Source organism: Magnolia sinica, chromosome 7 (genome assembly GCF_029962835.1).
Source record: "Magnolia sinica isolate HGM2019 chromosome 7, MsV1, whole genome shotgun sequence".
Lineage (NCBI taxonomy): Eukaryota > Viridiplantae > Streptophyta > Magnoliopsida > Magnoliales > Magnoliaceae > Magnolia > Magnolia sinica.
In genome coordinates, this window is record NC_080579.1 from 83,634,217 (window position 1) to 83,648,223 (window position 14,007).

General features: G+C 39.8%; 1 protein-coding gene across 3 annotated transcripts in view; it reads right to left on the reverse strand.

Moving 5' to 3' along the window:
• LOC131251564 (protein VAC14 homolog) overlaps positions 1-14,007 on the reverse strand; it is a 64,077-nt gene that overhangs the window by 31,874 nt on the left and 18,196 nt on the right. For all 3 annotated transcript variants that reach the window (XM_058252334.1, XM_058252333.1, XM_058252332.1), the window contains exons 9-13: positions 9,080-9,166; positions 8,723-8,830; positions 8,523-8,614; positions 8,212-8,293; positions 5,730-5,795 (exon numbers count right to left, since the gene is read on the reverse strand). In XM_058252334.1, the coding sequence (XP_058108317.1) occupies positions 5,730-5,795; positions 8,212-8,293; positions 8,523-8,614; positions 8,723-8,830; positions 9,080-9,166 (435 nt within the window). The remainder of the gene's footprint in view (positions 1-5,729; positions 5,796-8,211; positions 8,294-8,522; positions 8,615-8,722; positions 8,831-9,079; positions 9,167-14,007) is intronic.

Consider the following 14,007-nt stretch of genomic DNA (forward strand, 5'->3'; position numbering starts at 1 on the left):
ACCATTATACATAAAAGTACACGCATTCGAACGGCCAAAGATCGTGACATCATTATCGAATAGCCACGGTCTACCTAGGATAACATGTCCCACATCCATAGGTAAAACATCACACCACAGGGACTCTTTGTATGACCCAAACTCGATGGGGACTAGACATTGCTGGGTGACAGGTAGGGATGTCTTGTCAACCCAAGAAACTTTATACGGGTCTGGATGAGGTGTGGATTTCAGTTTTAAGTGATCTAAGGTGCTAGTGGAAATCACATTCTGACAACTTCCACTGTCCACTATCACCTTACAATTCTTTTCACCACACTTGGCAATAGTGTAGAAGATAGTGCTTCGACGCCAGTCAGCACTACTTTTAGACTGAGCTAACACACGCCTGACTACTGCAAGCGTTGCTTCTCCATCCACTTCTTCATCAGTAAGTCCTCCTTCAGGGTGATACTCTTCAACTTCATAATCACCCTGGTCATCTCCACCCTCGTGGGACTCGCCTATAACTAAGGCTCTCCCACGGCTCTTCGTAGGACACCGATTAGACATGTGGCCAAGGTTGCCACACTCATAGCACCTCACTTGGCTCATGTTACTAGGACCGGCACCAAGAACCCCTTTGCCCTTGTCCTCCCTAGGCCTAGGCGGAATGGTCGCCTGTGCCCTAGGTTGATTACCAATATTAGGTCTAGTTCCTTGGGAACTAGATCTAGCATTGGAGTCTCGGGACTCGAAACGACGAAAGACAGGAGCCTTCAGATACTGCTCTAACTCCTGCACGACTTGATATGCTTCATCTAAGTCCGTTAAGGGCCGAGTAATAAGCTCGCGCTGAAGATCCGCACAAAGGCCCGTCTTAAAACGCGAAAGCGTTACTAGAGGGTCTTCTCGGATATCACATCGCATCACATACTCTTCAAATTTAGCGATGTAGTCAGCGGCAGGCATTGACCCTTGGCGTAAGGATTGCCATTGGTCAAGGAGCTTCTGACGGTATGAGAGAGGAAGGTACTTCTCCTTCAACTTCTCTTTCATCTCATACCAATGTGTGATAGGGGCTCTACCAACTCTCTCTATCCTACGCTCGGTGTTGGTCCAGAAGAGCTTGGCTTGACCCACAAGCTTCATCTTAGCAAACCGCATTTGACGGTTTTTCGACATGCCATACCACTCAAAGTAGTGGTCCATGTCAACCCAGTCAAGGAACGTCGTGGGATCCAAGCGCCCATCAAAACTCGGGGCCTCAACTCTCACACTCTTCATCGCACGCTCATCTGGATCATAGTGGTCTTGATGACCACATGTGGCTCGTGCCTCTCGCACCACACCACGACCGTTACCACGATCTCTATCCTCACTACCACCACGTGTGGCAGCACGTTCTTCAATGATTCCTTCCACTTGGGAGTGCGCATCTTCCCCTATAGCGGGGTTTTCCTTTTGGGACGCCTCTAGTTGCTCCACCTTAGTCATGGTAGTGGTAATTTGGTTCTCAAGGCGGGCAAACTCACGCCTTTGACCCGCTTCTAGGGCGGTTATCTTTTGTATCAATTGAGCAAGTTGCTCAGATAACTGCTCGTTATTCATGGTAGGTTGAAGTCCGAAACCTCTACCTCTTCTCGTGGGCATACAATGAAGACTTGAACCAAACTCTACCTAACTAGACTACTAGGTGTTATGACTTTCAAGATGAATGCGATGAATGCAAAACTACTATGAACTGACACAATTAAGTTGAAACAGGAAACAACTCAAATCTATGGAAATTTTCCAGATTAGGAACTTTCTAAAATCGGAAAGTTTCTAAAATTGAAGACTTTCTAAACCTGAAACTTTCCTAAGTTAAACCTAAAAATCAAAACCCTAATTTGATAACTCGATCTAGACAAAAACCATGCAAACCTGGCTTTGATACCAAATTTGACGCAGGACAACCCTAATTATGATGCATGCTCATGGAGATAATTAAACAGCGGAAATAAAAGGAATAAATGATCTAAAATTCTAACAGTAATCATCATAACTGAGAAAATCATAAAGGAAACATGCAATGGAGCGGGCCATCACTACAACCATGGAGTATGGAATTCAATTACTACTTAGGTTGGATCCGGCGAGGGATGAGACCTCCCGATCTTGCATGGTCACACCCAATCGATCAATGAAGATCACTAGTCCGAAAAACCAAGAAGTTTCTCGGATTAGGGATTTGAGAATTTGGGGATTTAGGGTTTAGATCGGTTCTCAAGATTTTGATCGAAGAGGAATTAGCCAAAACTGAAAAATAGAAGAAAGAAAGTTATTACCTTGAGGAAGTTGGAGGGGCATAAGAAGAAATTAGAAGAAGAAGATCAAGGGGAGAGAAGAAGCACCATTAGAGAGAAGAGAGGAATGAGGCAACCAAAGGGTTTGCTTTTCATTAATCAATAATTGAAAATCGTGTTTAGGGCTTTACCCCACTTAAATAAGCAAATAAAGACATAAAATTACTAAAATACCCCTAGGATAAGCAAATAAAGATATAAGATTACTAAAAGACCCCTAACTAAGTCAAAAAACGTGCAAATAACATAAATAGGGGAAAGTTTGGGCGCTCGGTCTTCTTTCTCCAATCTTCCTTCACATGTGTCTTCCCTAAGTGGGGTCTTCTATATGTCCAATCACATGTGAAAGGTCTTCAGCTCCTCAATATTCGCCTATCCACAAGGACGGTACTTGTGGTTGGCGCTTTCTTCGTTGGTACACCTTGAATGCACCTGTGTCCGCATCAATGATGCTCCTATGAAATTATACTGCGATAAACAGGCAACATCTCACGTTGCCAACAACCTAGCCTATCGCGAAAGAACCAAGCACATTGAAGTCAATTGTCACTTCATTAAGAAGAAGGTTGTTGACAAGGAAATATGCATGCCGTTTATCAAGTCTCAAGATCAAGTGGCAAACATGTTTACGAAGGCCTCAAGTCAGACTCATCTGAACAGATTCTTTATCAATCTAAGAGCATAAATGATACATATGATCCAGCTTGAGGGGAAGTGTTTGATGCATTATGACCACATGTATAAGTCACCCTAGCCACTTGTGCTCCCATGGTCACTCATTTAGTCCTCATATTTTTAGATTTATATTAGGCCTTTGTCATAGGTTTGGACAATAGTAATTAGGCCCATAAGTCATTGGTTTATTTTATCTTTTACTCGGAGGAGTAGAACTGTAATTTTCTTGTATTAAGTTATTGCCCTAATTATGATAAAAGAGATGTGGTGACGCGTGAAGCACTCTGAACTCTCTCGTCCTCCTTTACCTCTCACCTTTCTTCTTTTCTTCTTCTCTTTTCTCCATCATTTACTACACCCAAAAAATATTTCAAATTGCCTAGATCCCTAATTTCAAATTCTTTTGCCAAAAATTCCTTGAAGTCTTTAATTTCCTAGGAAGCATTTCCGATCACCACAATATCGTCCACATAAACAATTGTAGCAGTCGTTAGTTGTTCCCATCACTTTACAAAAAGGGTATGATCGGTGTGACTCTAGGAATAACCTATCCTCTTCACTACTTCATTGAACCTCTCAAACCAAGCTAGAGGGGATTGTTTAAGTCCATAGACTTCTTCAACCAGCTAACTTTTCCTTCACGGTTGGGGAGTCTGAAACCAGGAGGAGGAGGAGCCATATACACTTCCTCCTTCAAGTCTCCATGAAGGAATGCATTTTTCACATCTAGTTGATAAAGAGGCTTAGAAAATTTTTGCGGTAAGGGATTACAATACTCATATGGAGTTCATCTTAATTACAAATGTTTCCTTGTAGCCAATCCCATACGTTTGAGTGCACCCTTTAGCAACAAGTCCGGCTTTATACCTTTCAATGGACCTATCCACCTTACGTTTCCTTGTGAAGACCCATTTACAACCAATGCTTCCTTTCGTTTAGGTAACTCCACTAGTTTCCACGTGCCATTTTTTATTAGAACCCTCATATCTTCCATCATAGCCTCACACACGCCACTTTGGAATGGAGAGTGCTTCTTGGAATTTGAAAAACAAAGACACCGAAGAAACCAAAGACAAGAAAGAGTAACAGGAAGGAGATGGTCGTTTATGAAACAAATTTAATACAGGATTTGAAGTACACCAATGCTTCCCTTTTCTTAAAGCAATGGGATGACCATCCTTAGGGATAGAAGGAACATACAAAGGAGAAACATTACCTGGTTCCAAGGATTCAGAATTAGTGACTGGATGTGCCTCAATAGTCACCCCTTTCTGGCATGTTGAATATACCCGCAACTCCTTTGTTGTGTCAGTATCAGTAGTAGTACTAGTAGGATGTCCTGGATTACCCAAGACATTAGTTGATGGACAACAAGGAACGGGAATAGGAAGGGGACAAACTGGATATAGATGCCTCTCTTCCTTCTCACTTAGCTCCCCCTGAAGGAAGGCAATCTCTGGAGAAAAGAAAGGCGTGAATTCAAAAAAGGAGACACCCATAGTAACAAACCGTTTCCCAGACACAGGATCAAAACACTTGTACACCTTTTGTGTGGCGGGATTGTTGAACAACCATTTACTCTAAAAGCTTAAGCTGTCAGAGTGTGGTGTATCAATGTATATCAATGGACTTTATCACTTCAACAGGTATAACCTAAAAATCCACCCCGAATGGCTTTTAGATATAATATGGTTCGGTTTGGACCTAATATATAAATGAAACATGCACATCTAAAGACACGAGGTGGGACAATGAAGTAGGTAGATCGGGACAAAAGACTTAGTTTAGAATTCTAGATGGCATATCATTAATAAGATAGGCAATCGTACGAACAACATTTGCCCAAAAACCATTTAGAACTGCATCCCTATCAAAAGACTTCGAGCAACTTCAATTAGATGCCGATTTTTCTCTCGGTCACTTCATTTTGTTGAGGATACGGGTAGAAGTGTTGAATATCATACCTATCAAAATCCTTAAGCTACACTATTAATCTCTATGACATAATTCACCTAAGCAATCTACAAGAAATGAATATTACACCTAATTAATCCCACCCCAAAACTAAAACTAGAACCCTATAAAAGTACCTATTAAGTTACTGAATTTGGTGAAAATAACTTTACTGAAATGTAGCTCTGCTCACATAGAAATTGATAGGCGACTTGCATGGAAGTTGGACATCTAAGCATAAAATCTAACCATATGGTCATTGTTACAATAACTTCCTAGCTTTGCCTCGCACCATCTAAAATGAATGAACATATCAAAGCAATCACACAAACAGTACTAAATTCCGTTTTAAACCCGGAAGTGTTTTTTTTTTTTCGGTGAGCTAACTTACAGATGTGAAATACTAATACACTTCACATTACAAAGTGAGTTTTTTTTTTTTTTAAATGTGCTTCAATTCAAAATGCAAAAGAAGCAAATGGCCATGAATGGCGTTAAATTTTGAAGAAACAGAAGTTGCTCATAAAGAACAATGCCGAACTTCATTCATACTTGAACCATTTCTATAAATTGTGTATGATACTGAAGAAAAAATCATAATCAATAGAGAGAATTTTGAACATTCTACTTAATGAAAACCCAAATTTAAGTCAACAAATTCAATCTTGAACAATCATGCTTCTGAGACCAAGACAATGTTCTTTACATGATGAAAAGAAACCCAAAAGCTATTGTGTGTGTACAGAGAGTGGAAAGCCTGGAAAGAGAAATCACCTCATCAGAAGGATCTGATAGCGTCTTGAGAAGGGTGTCAAAGAACTCATCCAAGGAAGACATGACCTGATCCAAAAACAAGAATGAATTTCAAGCATTTTCACATGAAATCAAGTTTCTTGAAAATTACAAAAAGGGAAACTACTGACAATTACATAATGAATATTTATATCTTTGGTGATTATGAAAGTCAATAATAACTCAAATGTAATTAACCTCTTCTGGTTAACCCAATAAAAAAAAAGGGATAGATTTATGAGAAATCTCATTCAATTAGATATGGTAGATTAAGATGGGACACCAAAAGAATTGACTGTTGAGCCGTCCAGACCGTGGAAACCTTTGCACACCTTCGTTACCTTTTGGGAGGCCTACGCCCCATAGAAACTGTCTACCTGAGATTATTCCTTGGATTGTAGGTCCTAAGACAGGGTTAGAATTCTAGCTCTTCCAGAGTGGTATATCAATGATGCTGCCCTGCGCAGAAAGAGGCCTTCTTCGCCCTCCACCTAAGTTGCACAAGAAAGGCGCAAAGCCAATCCCTAGGAATAGTAAAGCTTCATAGGGTCTTTTTGTCCAAGTGCAGTTAGTCCACATCTTCACAGACATGTCTAATTCACTGAGCCTCTCTCTAAGACGGTCCCAAATCATTTTTACAGAAAGGGACACTAATGACAATAACATAAAGAATAGTTATATGCTTGGTGATTATGAAACTCAATAATAACTCAAGTTGATTTAATATACATTACTTAGCAAACATGAAGGCACAAAATTGGTTAAAATGGCACACCTTTTGAAAAAGATCAAAATGGCCCCAGATTTGGATCATTAAAATTGTCCGTGCAAAAAGCAAGTTGTTTAATATTAATTATGGAAGACCATGTAATTCTCTAAACATGTTTAATCTTAATCATGGAAATCTATATTATATATACTTTTGTATATTTCCTTCTTTTTTTTTTCTTTTTTACTTTTGTACATTTCCTTGAATCAACATCCCTACGCTACTTGAAATGCAAACTGTAACACCTAATACTGCGAAGATATTTGTGGTTTCAACTTAATAGCAGTGGGCCCCACTATTATCTATGTCAGACATCCACCCCATCAATCAGATGCCCCATTCCATGGTGGACCACATGCCTAAAAATCAGACCATTCCATGACTTAGATGGGCCACACCACAGGCCAAGGTGTTCCGTAATGGTACTGGTGGCTGTAATGGCCACCACCGTTACCTTTACAATACAGGGCATAACAGCTATTATGGCCCCATAACGGCTGTTACAGACTCTCTTTTTTATTTTTTATTTATTGAAAAAACCCCCGAAAAACATATATCTGCCTCGTAATGTTGATTAAGAGGTATGAAAAACCTATATATGTCCCGTAATAGACCATTACAGGGCTATTATGGCCTTTATAGGGGATGTAACATGCCGTTAACGGCAATTATGGGTCATTTTTTTTCATAACAGTTGTTACGGCCGTTACGACCCCGTAACGTGTAACGGTTGCCACCGTTACCTTCACGCAATGGCCTTTAACGGCCCCGTAACGGCCTTTACGGCACACCATGCCATAGGCAATAGTTGAGAGTGGATACCTACCCATTGAAACTTTCATGATCGTTTATAGGGCCCACTGAGATGTGGTTCACACATCCAGCACATCCATTGTGTGTGTGCCACTTGGATGAGGGGTCACACCAAGTTTTAGTCGTATCCAAAACTCAGGTCAACACAACCAAGTGCATTTGGATGTTTTAGGCATGATTTCACACAATTTCAGATGGTGTGACCCACTTGAGTTCCGAATACGGCTGATTTCTGGGATATCCCAAAACCTAGAGGGACCAACCAACTGCACAGTATGGATGTCCGACATAGATCACAGTGAGGCCCACACAGCTTGACCTCATAGTACCATATATATATAACATTTGAATTCAAAATGTTCCCTAATCGAGAGACTAAGGTGACCTCTTTCCAGAAGACCATTGAGCTTATTCATAAGTAGATGTGTATAACCCAATAGATGATAGATTGCAAAGGATTCATTCTTCTTTGATCAATGCTATCCAAATGAGACGCAACAGTTTCCTACAAGTGAAAAAGAAATTCACCAACTCAACAAATAAAACAAGCACCCTCCACCTCGGAAAAGACAGCCACTTGAAAAGGAAAGCTAACATGCACATGCCTCTTATAGCAAGCCATCAACAGCAACATTTTCCTTGGTCACCAAAATTTTTACAATTGTCACCGGCAGAAAAAGAAAAAGAAAAATTAAATAACATAAAAACATTATTCTGTTTTAAAAAATCTAAAATCCAGTAAATGATTTTAACTCACAAGAACAGAGGCAGTGAACACAACATTTGATATTACTTCAGGAAACCTATACGAGTGATCAATGTAAAGCTAGTACATATGCATGCACCGATGTTATAAATGAACAAGAAATCATCAATGATTACCTCAGCACGATGTCTTGCCAAAAGTGTTGCAATCCAATGCAAGGCCTCAATTCTGGTAGCATCCCATTCACTAGATAGTTGTCTGACAAACATAACTACTACAAATTAACATCTAGTCATATTACATAGGGGTGAGCTATTTAACATGAGCATTGTCTCTGAACTAACTTATAATATGAAACTAAAAGCCCCTTCTGTACAGCTTTTCCCCGCTGCTCTTTCAGAAGCACAAGAGGTATATGAACCCATAAATTTAAGAGGCATCAATAACCCTTGAACCTAGCTGGTTTCCCAGGTGACAAAAACTGCACCTCCTTGCGACAGAGATGATGGCTCTTATATCAAATCCCTCAGCTGGATCAGCCCTGATTGCACGAAGCTCCTCATTGGTTTCTCGAGCAACCTAAGCAATGAACAACAAAAGTGTGGTTGATATTTTTTTTTATATGAGTAGATAAACATCAACTCTTAACTGCAGGTTCAAATAAATGGATATAAAAAATCAATTTACCACTTTTATTTTCTCCTCTTTATCAGATATACAGGGCAAAATAGCTCCCAAAATGTCAGCGTAATAAGCAACAAGCTGGTCTCCTCCAAGTTTTATAAATTCATTTATCTGTATATCGAAGCAAAGTAGAACAGTTATAGGTTACAGGACCTAAATACATCCCACATGGATAATGATTTTAAACAAATGGTTGGAAATCAATTAATCAAATGACTAGCAATCAAATAAGAGAAGTATCAACCATTTTCGAGAGAAATTTAATTAAATAATGGGGTAAAACAGAAGCATGAATAGAGAGACTATTTTGAGACAGAATAATTTGACGACTTCAATGTTCCAATTAGCCTATCTACTCACCCATGTAATAGCTGTTAGCCGGGTAAATTCATCTGGAGAAGCTGCCCTTTGTACCAATATTTCAGCCATGCGTCCATAATCTGCAGACTTTAGAACAGCACTGTTTGAGTCAGAAAGTAAAAGGCAAATGAACTATTATACATACTTAAATTCTTCTTGATTCCAAAATCATCATCATCATCATCTAAGGCTCATCCCAATTAATTGGGGTTGGCTACATGAATCCTTTTCCACCATTCCCTATCAAGGACCATAACTTTAGTTAGACCATAGGTCATCTAGTCTTTTCTTACTAACTCCACCCAATGTTTTAAATATCGAAGATGCCGGCCGATATATCCCACGACATATCTTGTATCCCACCTGTGCGATACGAAACACACAAGTGGTGCCGATATATCCCATATATTCAATTCAGTGAGCATTTTCAATTTTCGATTCTTTTTTTTTTTTTTGTTGAAATTATGTTAAATCAGTGTCAAATGGTTGCAAATCCATTGGTTCTTGATGTTTTGCTTGAAAAATCATGGAGTTGGAGCTTTGATTTCGATATCCATTGGTTCATGTTCTCCATTTTTTTTTTCTCAAAATTTTCCTTCAACCAGCTGTCAATTGAAACTAATTTAGAAGTATTGAGGAGTATTTGATGAAATGACCATTACATACACTCTAATTTCGAAATTTGAGTGTAGGTGGTTCGATTTGGGGAAAATTAGGGAAATTTTGAAATTTCCCCAATTTCTCCCACATTGCTTGCAATGTTGCACTCCAAACATGAAATCAAGCATGTATGAGGGCTGATCTACTGATTTGTTAAGTCCTTGTCAATTTTCAGAAAATAAAACTCATTTTTAATTAAAATTAATAAAAGTTATTAAAATATATTTTTTTTTATTTCCCTTCAACCAGTTGTCAATTGAGACTAATTTCAAAGTATTTAGGAGTGTTTGACGAAATGATCATCACATACACTCTAAATGTTATGAATTCAATTTGAATATAGTTGCATTAGTTCAGTCAAACATCACATAGCTTAGGACCCTATACAAAGGAAACCTATTATGTGCACTTCTGTTTTGAGATGATGTGCACTTCTTTTTTTAGATGTTATGATTTAAAAGTGTGTATTAAGGTCTTTTTTAACAATTCCTGAAGTTTCATTGAAAAATTCAACCATTTTCCCAATGTTTCCCCATATTCCCCAAAAAGTGTAATAAATTACCCAATACAAATGATATATCCCGTGCAATAACTGAGATGTATCTATATCCCAAGGATAAGGATGCGATACGTAACGAGATATCGATATTTCGAACATTGCCTCCACCCACATCCTTTTGGGCCTTCCCCTCGCCATTCTAGAGCCTTCAACTTGTACCAACTCAGTCCTTTTAACTAGTGCAATTCTTAATCTCCGTTGCACATGACCGAACCATCTAAGTCTACTTTCCCTCATCTTATTACATATTGATGCTACTCATAAGTTCTCTCGAACACATTGAGACTTGATTCTAGTACTAGCCCATTGATCTCCATTGATATCGTATTACCTATTGGTCTCCATTTCAGTTCCTGATTCTAAAATAGTTGATCAAAATAAAAACATAGCATCAAGACTTGGTTTTGCTCATTTATAAGCCTCTATACTCTAGAGTGTTCCTCCAAACCTCCAATTTAGCATTTACCCCTCTCAAGTCTACTCGACCAACATCACATCATCTTCAAACAACATGCCCCAAGGGACAAAGGTACCGGTGGTTAATTCGTGTAGTGTCTAGGATGAGGTCCCTTTGGTGCGATAGATCATCCTCATGTGAGGATGGGCCTGGTCCAACACTTGTTGATTCCCTATGTCTAGCGCTTGGAGGTGGGATCCATTTCATAAGGCAACCAGTAAATTCTCACTGTTTGTGGAGAAATCCCTGAAAGAGTGGTTGGAAGTGGAGTTCTACAGGATTTTCAGCAGATTTGGTGAAGGTGAAGAAGGTGGCCATTCCTTGACTCAAAACAATCTTCCATGATACATGGTTTTGCATTTGTATGTTTTTACTCCAAAGGGAAAGGAGAGGAAGTCATAGAGAACTCTGATGAGAAATCGATCAAAGCATCAAGTTTATAGCTGCACGAAGCATGAAGTGAAGCGGCAAAAAAATTGGGTGGGGTAGCGGGGAAGCGTCTATTTCAACGTGTTATCAAGTGTAAACAGCTAGGAAGCAGTAGGAGTGTGAGTCCAAAAAGTGATTCAAAGCAGGAGTGCGCCTAGTTAGATGGATCCTGCAACTGTAAGGGACTAAAGTTCCTAGGCCTTCTACTAATCCACAAGTGGTTGACAGCAATCAGGGGGAGGTCTTGTTTGGTTAAGCAAAGTAGTTGAATCAGATAAATCTTGAGGAAGAGGAGATGCTAGCTAATGGTTATGATTCAAGCTTGCAGCAGCCCAATCATTTAGGAGTCAATGAGAGTGAATGGCAGATCTAAACTACAATCCAGGTAGGCAAGTCAATTGGCATCTCATTCAGTGATGATGAAGAGAATTTCCACCCCCTGCTTAGGTTTTGGGAAGAGAGAGAGACAGGACTCATCATTCATCAACACATGGCCAAAGGCTTATAACAAAAGGCAAAATGTATCTGTTGGGAGCATATCAAGGGGAAACAAAAGAGATTAAATATGAAGATATTAACTTGGAACTTGCAGGGTATGGTCTGTCCTAATATGCATGCTATTTATCAAGGAGGCATGTTTCTCACGGAAAGTTCAGGCTATTGCTTTCCAGGAGACCAAATCTACACTTCCCTTATTCAGTCTTTGTGGGGTAACAGAGGTTCGAGATGGATTGCTTTGGATTCGGTTGATTCATCTGGGGATAATTGCATGGGTATGGAGAATGGACATGCTTCAGAAAACAGGCGGTTATATTGGACAGTTTCCAGAGTGAGATGGCAGTTTCTATTGGGTGCTGTCCTGCTAATGGTTATTTATGGATCATGCCTTCAGAATCAACGGTCAATTTCTGGGATGAATTAGACAAAGCATGAGCAAAACAGGATCCATCTTCGTGCATTTGCTGTGACATTAACATGATTCACTTCTCACATGAAAGAAGGGGTGGGGATAGGATTAACCCAAGTATGCATGCTTTTCCAATTGGGTTAATTCCCACGACCTAAACAACCTTCAAATGGGGTTGTCAAATTGCATGGACCAATAATTATGACAGCTCGACGATGTCCAGCTTAGGTAGATTCCTGGTTTTGATGGAGTGGGAAACTTGGTTTCCGGGCGACAGTTGATGTGGCATTCCCTGTCAGGTTTCATATCATTGTCCGGTTGTGCTGGAGACAAACAAGGAATTTTGTGGCCTGATTTTGTTCTGTTTCAAACTAATGTGGCTTGAAGAGGAAGGATTCACCACTATCAAGTTGAACGATGATGATATATTAAAAAAGGCCAAGGCCAAAGAAAGAACAAAAACGAATACAAATATACGAAAGTACAACAACACACAACGGAATGCCCCCGATATGATAAGGGAAGGATGAAAAGAACTAAACTTTTACCCAATCCTTCATATTAAGAATTACCATATTGAATACTTGCACCGGCCCACTCATTTTGCTACTGAAACAACGTTGGTTCATTTCCCACCATAAAGCCTATAGAGTCACAATAAATAGGCTTAACTGCCACCGCCTTTTCCCTTCTTTCCCTATCCCCCCGTCGTGCCATGCTATGAGAAACTCCCTAGTTGTTTTCGGGAACACCCAAAGAACCCCGAAAAATTGTAAAAGAAGATCCTAAACCTCTTTGGCAAAAACAAAGCGAAGGAATAAGTGATCCGTTGATTCCGCATCTTTGAAGCACAAGAAGCAATCGTTTGGGAGATACATATTCCACTTACAAAGATCGTATCTTGTTAGCACTTTGTTCCTGCCTACAAGCCAACCGGACATTGCCACCTTCAATGGAGCACCATAATGCCATAAATATGCTGTTGCCGCAATCTCAGAATGATCCTCACACGCACACAAAAACCGATAGAATGATCTAACTGAGAAAGAAATTGTCTTCGATTTGCACCATCGCAAGGAATCCACTTCTAAGAGTAGTGGGGAAATCTTTGATAACATCTCAAGCAATAGAACCATCTCTTCAAACTCCTCATCCTTCTAAAAATAGGACTACATGTAACCTCCTCCCCTCTTATCAAATAACAATTGCTCACCACCTCCCCCTCTACCCTAGCTACCCCAGCTAAAGATGCAAACCTCCTAGCCAAACTCTCATCTCCCACCCACCTATCCTCCCAAAATCTAATTCTTTTACCATCCCCAAAATGGAAGCCTATTCCCTCACATACTCTCTTTTAAGGATGCTACTGACTTCCAAAGGTAAGAAAAATGATACAAGGATGATTCCTTCGTCCACCACCCTCCTTCCATCTAGCCTCTCCCTCCACTCCAAATCTCCAAACCCATTTCCCCAAAAGAGCTAAATTCGTCTCTTCTAACTTTAAGATCCTTGCTCCTTGAACCGTTGGTTTACAGACTTCATCCCATTTCATAAGATGGAACTTGTGTTTCTCCCCCGACCCTCCCCATGAAAAATCCCTTCTTCGTCTCTCCAAAGCATTCAGAATAGATCTTGGGTATTTGAACAAAGACATAAAATAGACCAGAAGATTCGATATAGAATATTTAATCATTACCATCCTCCCACCCATCAATAAGTACCTCGACTGCCATTTTGATATCTTTCTTTCACATCACTCAATAACTATATCCCAAATATGCTTCATCGGTCTTCCTATACATAACGGAAGCCCCAAGTACATTGTTGGAAAAGAAGTTTCCCTGCACCCAAATTCCTCCGCAAATGCCTACTCCTAAGATCTCGTTCTTGGAAATATTTACTTTCATGCCGAAAAC